The 10,000-nt window shown below is 44.3% G+C and overlaps 1 protein-coding gene across 5 annotated transcripts in view; it reads left to right on the forward strand.

The window, feature by feature from the left end:
* The window catches only part of LOC143287555 (paired box protein Pax-7-like), an 81,729-nt gene that overhangs the window by 68,641 nt on the left and 3,088 nt on the right, over positions 1-10,000 (forward strand). For all 5 annotated transcript variants that reach the window (XM_076595643.1, XM_076595644.1, XM_076595640.1 and 2 more), the window contains exons 5-6: positions 3,171-3,536; positions 5,149-5,273. In XM_076595643.1, the coding sequence (XP_076451758.1) occupies positions 3,171-3,536; positions 5,149-5,273 (491 nt within the window). The remainder of the gene's footprint in view (positions 1-3,170; positions 3,537-5,148; positions 5,274-10,000) is intronic.

Genomic DNA, 10,000 nt, shown 5'->3' on the forward strand with positions numbered 1-10,000 from the left:
CTGCTGGTCAGGCATCTGCTTGGCAGATGTGGTGTAGCGTATATAGATTTGTCCGAACGCAGTGACGCCTCCTTGAGCTACTGATACTGATACTATCACCAGTCATTTCGACTAACATGACACAACAGAAAGGCGTACGTGTAATTTAAACATAACTTTATTCAGAAATGCCACATGCACAATGAAAGTATGTATCATCAACAATTCAACAGGAGAACAATACAGTCCTTTTCAAAGTCTTGTCATAGGTCAACACACATCGGGGAGAGACAGAAAGAGAGACATCCAGACAGGTTCCTTCTCACAGGAAGTTAAGTTGTTGAATAATTTGGCCGTCCTCTGAATGCATAATAATTATGATAATAATAACGATAATAGATGAGTTATGTTCACACACACACACACACACACACACACACACACACACACACACACACACAAAACAAAACATACACAAAACACATAAAAATAGATATGAAAAAGTCACATCAATATGTATGAAATACTTAATAACTCACGCCTGACGAATCCGCCCCAAATTGAAAGGAGAAAAGTCAGGCTTGTTTTGACACGTGCAAGTGATTATAGGGCCCCTGCTTCGGAGGGGCCACAGCGGGAAGCAGTGGATGCCTGTTGTCCATATTTTCAACGGTTTCACCCGTAAGCAGCGACGGCCTTCGACACATTTTACGCACGACAGGACGGCTTAAAAAGAGGTTCCGCGGTGTATGCATGATAAATGACATTGCTTACAGTAAGAACATCCACCCAGCTGGACACCTTGGAGGGAAAACAGAACACAGGGAGAAAAGAAAGAAATTATATGAAAAAACTGCAGTAAAAAAATAAAAAGTAGAAGAAAAAAAATGGGAAGATTGTTCCGTGGAAGGAAAATGCAGCTCGTTAAAATCAGCCGCTTCTACAATGTGGGCATCCCATAGCGCCGTGCTGTGAGCGCGAGAGAGGAGAGTGATAGAGAGAGAGAGGAAGGAATGAGAGGACATATTAAAAAGATCTTCATCACTGAATTCTGAAGTCGACAGAGGCCTACCCATGCGTTGACGGGGGCTTGGGCGGGTTTGAATAGGTGACGGAGGATCTCTGACAAATGGCGAATTAGCCCTCCCGATCTCCTCCTCGTCCCATCTCGCGCTTTGCGCGCGCGGCTCTGTGCTGCCTCCCGCTAGGTGTTCCATTACCACGCGGCACCCCATCGTGAAGCCAGCTCTTTGAAACCCGAGTTGCCGGGACTGACGCTGATCCCCCACACCCCTCTTCCAGTTGTCCTCCCCATCTTCCCACCCGTCCCCCTTCCTTGCCGTCTACCCCCAACCCAATGAGTTCGCTTGGGAATACAGCGGAAATGACGATTCACAGCGCATACCTCCTAGGAGTCGTCTCCCTTGTGAGCGCCGCTTTATGTCAGTCGCAGGGTTTTGGCCCGGGCTCCGTTTGGCGCCATTACCCACAATGCCCCAGCGTCCCACGCAGCGTGGAGGTGTTCTATCGAGCAAGCGGCAATGGTGTTCTTGGGGGGGATCCGACTTGCATGCAATCATACCATTCATCGTGCATGCAGCACCGATCTCGCCCTCCGTCCAAGGAAATGTCGCTATGGAGATGTGTCTTGCTGGCAGCGTCTGGCGTCGGACGGTTTTTTTTTTTTTTTTTTTTTTTTTTTTGCGAAATCGCTGATGCACATCCGAGGCCGTCTTTACTGAAGCTTGCAAACTGTCGCGGACGGGAAAAAACAAAAAACAAAACAAAAACACAGGGAGACACGATGTTGTCAAGCCCTGCTGCTGGCCCTCATCTTCCTTTCTGGAAATGTTCGGACACACTGATAAATATCTTTACTTGCATTCAGATCAGTATCTTCCTTTAAACAATTTGGGAGGGGGTGGGGGGGGGGGGGAGGGGGAGGGAGAGGAAGCAGCTGCCGACCCACAGGGACTCAGCGTGCCCGTCAGGGCGTGCCAGCCTACCACACGCTGCATGCAGAATGGTGAAGAATATGCTGATAGTTGTACACATGCAGCCATGAAATCTGCAGTTATCTCCAAGCGATAAAACCCTCTCATATCATTCTCTGTCTCTGTCTCCGCCTCTCTCTCTCTCTCTCTCTCTCTCTGTAACACAGACGCACTTGCACACAAATAATTATCTGCGTGTAAACTGTGATACTCTTTTTTTTTTCGGAATAGACAAATCCGTATAAGCATTATATATGTGGCAAAGCTGAACGTCAAGTCTGTCTCAGTCATACGGGGAGACTCAGCACAATAATGATAATATAGAAATGCAGGAGAGATATATAGCCAGCATAATAAAGCATGGTCGTATAAAAATTATTATAAATACGGCCCTGGCTCTGAGTCGGTGGGAAACAGTATATGATAAGACTGGGCACGGAGTCTGGCTGTGTTTGCATGAATTAACTCATGTCTTTAATGGTGTCTTGGGGTCGTCCCTGTGCACCAGCGTACATATTTTACTGGCATAATGAGACATCACCCCCCCCCCTCCCTCTTCTCTGACCTCTGTGTCTGCGTGTTTGTCTCTGTCTGTCTGTATCTGTCAGTAGTTCTGTCTGTCTGCCTGTTATCTCTCTCTCTCTCTCTCTCTCTCTCTCTATATATATATATATATATATATATATGTAAATCATCTGCGTGTGAATGAGCCGTGTTGTGTATATATATATGATATATATATATATAAAATCATCTGCGTGTGAATGAGCCGTGTTGTGTGTGTGTATATATATATATATATATATATATATATATATGGAGAGAGAGAGAGAGAGAGAGAGAGAGAGAGAGAGAGAGAGAGATGTCTTTGTCTGTGCATCATTTTATTTTATAATTCATGACCCCACTCGAAACGGATTTATTAATTCGGAATCACATTCTTTACTACCCGATGATTAAATATGTCTCGCATTAAATTATCATGTGATTTATTATTTAAAATCAGGTGTGTTTTTTAATTTTTTTTTTTATCAATTGTCAATTCTATTTCTTTTTTCTTTTCTTTTCTTTTTTTAATTTCATACGACAATTTGTTTATGTCACACTGGAAACTGTCATTATTCCGATTCAGATTCCTTTCTTTATCAATCGACAACTTCAACCGATGAAAAAAACTGTTGATCCCTGCCATGACAGATCTCTCAGACTGCGAGTCCGAGCCAGGGTTGGAGGTGAAGAGAAAACAGCGCCGGAGCCGCACTACTTTCACGGCGGAGCAGTTGGAGGAACTGGAACGGGCCTTCGAACGCACGCACTACCCGGACATCTACACGCGAGAGGAACTAGCGCAGCGAACCAAACTGACGGAGGCGCGTGTCCAGGTGTGGTTCAGCAACCGGAGGGCCCGCTGGCGGAAGCAGGTGGGCAGCAACCAGCTGACCCCCATCAACACCTACCTGGCCCCCGTACCTCAGAACACACACGTCGTCACATCCCCGCCAGCGCCTGCGCAGTACATGCTTCCGGAGACGGCCAGTTACCACCACCTTCCATCTGCCACAGGTACAGTGTATTCAGAATAACTTCGTTATATCTCAGGAAGAGGAATTTACTGTGCTGCAGTCTTTGGTACTTATCGATTACAAATAGAACAGAATTTTTGGCATTTCAAAAAAACAATTCATCAGAAATACAGAACTGAAGCTCGTCATTAGCAATACGATAGCTTTTGTCAAGATCATAGACAGGCAAGACATATTCTCTTTTTTTTGTATTCAAAATAACTGTTTATGTCTTCTACAAACTTCTTTTCCCTCGACAGAGAGTTATTAAATTTCCAGAACTACCTATCTTTTTTCATACCATCTTTTTTTTTTTTTTTTTTTTTTTGACTAGCTCAACAACAGAACGTTCAGATCGGTAGTTTATTCCTTCTTTTTCTTCTGCGTTCGTGGGCTGCAACTCCCACGTTCACTCGAATGTACACGAGTGGGCTTTTGCGTGTATGACCGTTTTTATCCCGTCATGTAGGCAGCCATACTCCGCTTTCGGAGGTGTGCATGCTGGGTATGTTCTTGTTTCCATAACCCACCGAATGTTGACGTGGATTACTGGATCTTTAACGTGCGTATTTGATCTTCTGTCGTATACACACGAAGGGGGTTCAGGCACTAGCGGGTCTGCACATATGTTGACCTGGGGGATTGGATAAAATCTCCACCCTTTACCCACCAGGCGCCGTCACCGAGATTCGAACCCGGGACCCTCAGATTGAAGGTCCAACGCTTTAACCACTCGGCTATTGCGCCCGTCAGTAGTTTATTCCTGTATAGTACCAATCACATATGAAATCAAATTTAATATTAGAGACCAAAAAGTAATTCAAGCGTCCTTGCTTTATGCAGTTGAATTTTCTCCATGAATATTTTCTCTGTGTTGGAAATATATGACCAAAAACATCAAGCAGTTCATGTTCTACCATCAAGCCCTGGTTTTTGTTTATTTTGGTTTATTTTTCTATTGTCGGTTAGTAGTTCTTTGATAGTTTCTAGCGTCTACTTTCATATCAAGCACAACATTCCTATCTCCAGCTGCTGTGTTCATTACCAATCTATAGCCAAGAGCGGAGAAAACAGTTTGCATTGTCACCTGTACTCGAACCATAAACAATAACAAAACAAAACTCAGGGGGCCCCTAAGTACACTATGTATTTTGTATTTAAGATAATTTGGATCTGAACCAGCAAGCCAGACAGAGTAGCCCCAACATGACCTTATACAGTTTTCCTTCTTTATGAACTAAAATTAATTTGTTTCTTGCAGAAACGCGCGCGCACACACGCACACACACACACACACACACACACACACACACACACACACACACACACACACACACACACACACAATGCGAGAGAGAGAGAGAGAGAGAGTGGATGACTGACGAAGGAAATCGAGGGTTGTGTCATGTTGATCTGTCTCTCTCTCCCTTTGCCCCACCCTTTGTTTCTCCCAGTCTCTTTTCCTTCCTCTCTCAGACTTTCTTTCTGTCTTCTCTCTCTCTCTCTCTCTCTCTCTCTCTCTCTCTCTCTCTCTCTCTCTTTCTCTATGTGTCTCCCTCCCTCTTTCTCTCTCTTAGAGTCAATAGCACATCGGTCAAATCTGTTGTCAACAGATACTTTCTGGCACTCAAGACCACAACTGACGTCACTACACCAGGCTTTTACGCATGCGCCAACCTATAAACAGGAAGTGACATACGGATCATTCATGGATTCGTATTTGTCCCACGCATCCCAGGTAGGTTTGGATTTTCTTTTGTGATTCATTTATTCATTTCTGTATTCATCCACATACTTAATTGTTTGTCTGTTCATTCATTCATTCATTCATTCTTACTATAAATTATTATCATTATTATCATTTCATATGATTTATCGTCTATTTTATCTCTGTCTCCTTCTCTGTCCGTCTTTCTGTCTTTCTGCCTGTCTGTCTCTCCCTCTGTCTCTCTCTCTTTCTTTCTCTCTTTCTCTCACATTAAGATCCAACTTGTGGTTGGTCGGTTGCTTGCATGATTCGCCAGTTCTTCCGTCGATTTATCGGTCATTTGAACGATGGTTGGCTGCGTGTTTGTTAAGTTGGCATGTTGTCTGTCTGATTTAGGAATACGTCGCTAAGTAAAAACAAGTATTTTAATGGAATCCATGTTATTTATTTATCGTATGCTTATCCACTTACCCCAGTTATATCTACCACAATGAATACAATGCTTATAACGCAACTGCAGGCTATTACTGTTACTGCATAAGCACTGTTTGAATTTTCAAAACGGATTAATCAAAATGTAGTGTGTGTAATGTAATTTATTGTATTGCAGTGCATTAAGTTGATTTGCATTGCATTGTATTGTAATAGGATTGTACTGTATTTTTAGCTCACCTGTCTCCGTTACCTCTGCTGCTGCTGCGAGTAACAGTAGTAGCAGTTGTTGTGGTCGTCGTCGTTGTCTTCGTTGTAGTAGTAGTAGTAGTAGTAGTAGTGGAAGTGGTAGAACTGCTGTTGCTACTGCTACTCTCGCTGCGGCTATACTGTATACACCATCACAACTCTTGTTTCTGTTTCTGCCGCTGCTGCAGCCGCTGCTACAATTATTGCTGTGGCTCTGAAGCTGCTCTTATTACTGCTACCAGCAAAAGAAGTAACGATCGTTGATGTAGTTAATGCATGCTAAATTTCGAAACTTTTGTCCGTTTTAGTTTTTAAAACTCGTAGACCCGCCAGGCCAGGGCATATACTGATGTCAAGCGACCTTCAAGACCATTAGGGCCGTGCGTACACCGGTGATATCTTAATTCGTTGGATGCACTCTTCCCCTCCTCTATATTCTCAAGTCACCACTCTCACCCTCTTCCCACACCCCTTCGCCACCCAGCCTCCATCACAGACCCTCACTACCTCCCCCCACACACACACACACACGCACGCGCGCTTATGTGTTCGCACACACACACACACACGCACACGCACACACACACACACACACACACACACACGCGCGCATATGCCTTAAGAAATAAATAAGAAAAAAATGCCGATCCAAGTTCAGAGTAAGAGAACTGCATGATTCCATAAGAACCAGCCTGACTCCCTTATGTTCTGTTTCCTACTCTTGCATGGACAGGAAATGAATCTTTATCTTTCCCTCAGCGCTCGCCCGCATAATCTCTGTCGATTCCAAGGCAACGAAGATGAGGAACAAAGAAAAAAGTTGTTAAATCAGGCAGCATGATGATATGATTCGTTATCGGTTGAAACAATCCTGTTGGCAGAGATAGAGAGAGGGAGAGACAGAGAGAGAGAGAGAGGAGGGGGTTATTTTCGTGAGTTTGGTGCAAATGACTCACTTGCTTGTGTCTTTGTGAGGAGGCGGTGGGAGTGCGGGTAGGGGAACGAGTGAATCGATATGTTGAAACCATAGCAGTAATCTCCCATTAATGATGAGAGGAAAATACACGCGAGAGCACACACACACACACACACACACACACACAGACACACACAGACACACACACACACACACACACACACACACACACACACACACCTCTGTCTCTTTCTTTGTCTGTCTGTGTGTCTGTCTGTCTGTCTCTCTCGTTTTCATCACCCATATTGTGTACGACATTAGTTGTCATCTGTATCCAAACGTATACAAACACCAGTGGCTTTTTATATGTTAATAATCTTTGAAAAGGAGATATGCATCTAACACATATATGAACAGCTTTTTATCCAGATATGTATGTATACACAGACATGCGTCTGCGCACGTGCACTCACACACACGCACACACACACATATATATATATAAACACACGTTACATACACAGAGACAATTACAAACACGCACACACACACATAGAGGCGCGCGCGTGTGCGTGCGAACAGACACACAACTGCGTTTCCAGTGAAGACATTATTGCCCCAGAGAGACCTGCATAAAATAGCCAACGTAACCCACACCCCAACCCGGCCACTCTCCTCAGGACGTCCAACAGACCACCACCACTCCAGTCTCCATTCCACCCTCTCTCCCACACCTTCCGTCTCTGCCCCCCTCCCCCTCCTCCTCCTCTCCCCACCTACCTACCTCTCGCCCACTTCGCCAGGTAAAGGTGAAAGTGACCCTCTTCACGCTCCTCACAGTTGTCTGAATGCTCATTAAATTTTACTCCTGGCAGGTCTGCTTACCTGTCGGTTTATATGACACATACCTGGGCTAGGTGTGACAGTTGCTGGCACTTGCACTCTTGACTGACGACGTGTGTGTGTGTGTGTGTGTGTGTGTGTGTGTGTGTGTGTGCGAGGGAGACTGAGAGAGAGAGGAAGACAAACAGACAGACCGACAACAACAAACAACAGACACATGAAAAGGATCGCTGACTGGACGGGTGGGTGGGTGGAGGATAACGGGCAGAGGTAAAGGACACGAAACGAGTTCCATTTCAAGAGGGTAGTGGAATGAACGTTACTTCTTTTTACATCAGTACAGCCGCCTGGGCAAGAACCAAAAAACAAAGGGAACACAGAGAGAGGAGTATGAGATCGTTGGAGGTGTGTAAGTGGTATGTTACAACTTGAAAAATCGTGCACAATGAAGAGAATAGATATCACACACACACACACACACACACACACACACACACACACACACACACAGAGAGAGAGAGAGAGAGAGAGAGAGAGAGAGAGAGAGATCTGTACAGCAGAAAAAGGACTTTCACTTTCAAACAGATACAAGCAATAGATTCACACATATCCGCTAAACCACTAATCAAAAACACAAGGAGCTCCCTTGCATGTCATAGAAAAAGTTTGTATGCCTTAATATGTGAGTTTTAATGTTTATGTTTGAGCAAAAACACCCTCTTCAGGAAGGATTACAAAAGCCTGACATTGTATTGATATTGTGTTGTATAAATGTGTTGGATTTTGTTGTACTTGTTTGCTGTTACATGCCATGCTCTACATACAGGCCCATGTGAACTGAAAACGCATTTTAAAACTCTCCACTTCGTAAATAAATGAATAAATAAGTAAATAAATGAATAAACACCCAGAACACCATTCAAAAAGATAACAAAGTGCATTAAAGCTACGTTGATTTTTTTTCATCCTCTCTCCCTCTCAGGTCAAAATCCCATTTAACACGCAAAAAGAACAATGGCGTAGTTTCTTCCTGGTGTATCAAAAGTTTGCCAGGAATATGTAAAGAAAAATAACAAACAAAACAACAACTACTACAACAACAAAAACCAACAACTTTAATTAACGCACGATCATGTAAACTCTAACCATTTTGCATCTAGATTTTCCACAGAACGTAAAACGCTCCTTTAAACATTCACGGAATATAAATGCAAACCTCTCTCTTTCTCTAACACGATCGTTCAAGCGACCTAGCCGAACGTAAAAGACCCCGATGCCGTTGTGTTTCTTGTTGGGCATCCAACCAATGGCCGAGTGTAAAAGCCCCTTTAGCACCGAACCGATGACAATGTCAAGCGTTTTCCACACACACACACACACACCGCACACCACACACACACACACACACACACCAGCGAGTCAGTCAGTCAGTCTTTAATGCACTGTTCGTTCGTCCCTCCCACCCACCGGCTAAGTCGTGTTGTGCGCATGTCCCTTACCCCCTGCGGCGCCGCAGATTTAACGACATGCAAATGAGGCGTAGGCCCCGCCCCTTTCAATGCTCAACCCTGGATCACTGGCTCACGCTTCGTTGCCGGTGTTTTTGAAGTGCGCTTTCGGTTGAGGGATTACATCAGGGAGACCTTGTGTGTGTGTGTGTGTGTGTGTGTGTGTGTGTGTGTGTGTGTGTGTGTGTGTGTGTTCGAGAGAGAGAGAGAGAGGAAGAGGAGGGAAGGATGTGGGTGGGGGAGGAGGAATAGCAGTGGTGGCGTGACGGAAGGTCTGTGGAGTGTGGAGCTGTGCGCTAACACCAATGTGTGCGTGCGCTTGTTTCGTTCATGCTCCCGCGCCCCTCCCTTCCACCCCTCAACCCTCTCTCTCTCTCTCTTCCCAGCCATGTTTCGTCCGCCTCCCCTCTCCCTCTCTCCCCAGGAACATACAATGTTTAACTCTTGAACCAATCCCATTCGCAAGATACGAAATTGTAATTCTTTTGTCCTGATGATGTTGCTCCAAAGAAAACATTTCCTTTTGATTTACGTTTCGCGAAACATCCGTTTTGATTTTCCCACCTCACTTCAGTATACTGTAGTTTAGTTTGCTATGAGCAGAAAAAGCAACGTTAACCTGTCATCCTTATTCAAACCCATATTATTTATTAATGTATAACCTGGAACTAATCCAACGACTTCAATAATGATGATAACAGGCCAACACGAGTCTACAATAATTTCCTCCACATTCCTGTTCTTTCTCTAAACATTCCGGGTTTTTTTTTCTTTGAAAATTCATGCAACTCTAAAATATTTCTAACTGC

Source organism: Babylonia areolata, chromosome 11 (genome assembly GCF_041734735.1).
Source record: "Babylonia areolata isolate BAREFJ2019XMU chromosome 11, ASM4173473v1, whole genome shotgun sequence".
Lineage (NCBI taxonomy): Eukaryota > Metazoa > Mollusca > Gastropoda > Neogastropoda > Buccinidae > Babylonia > Babylonia areolata.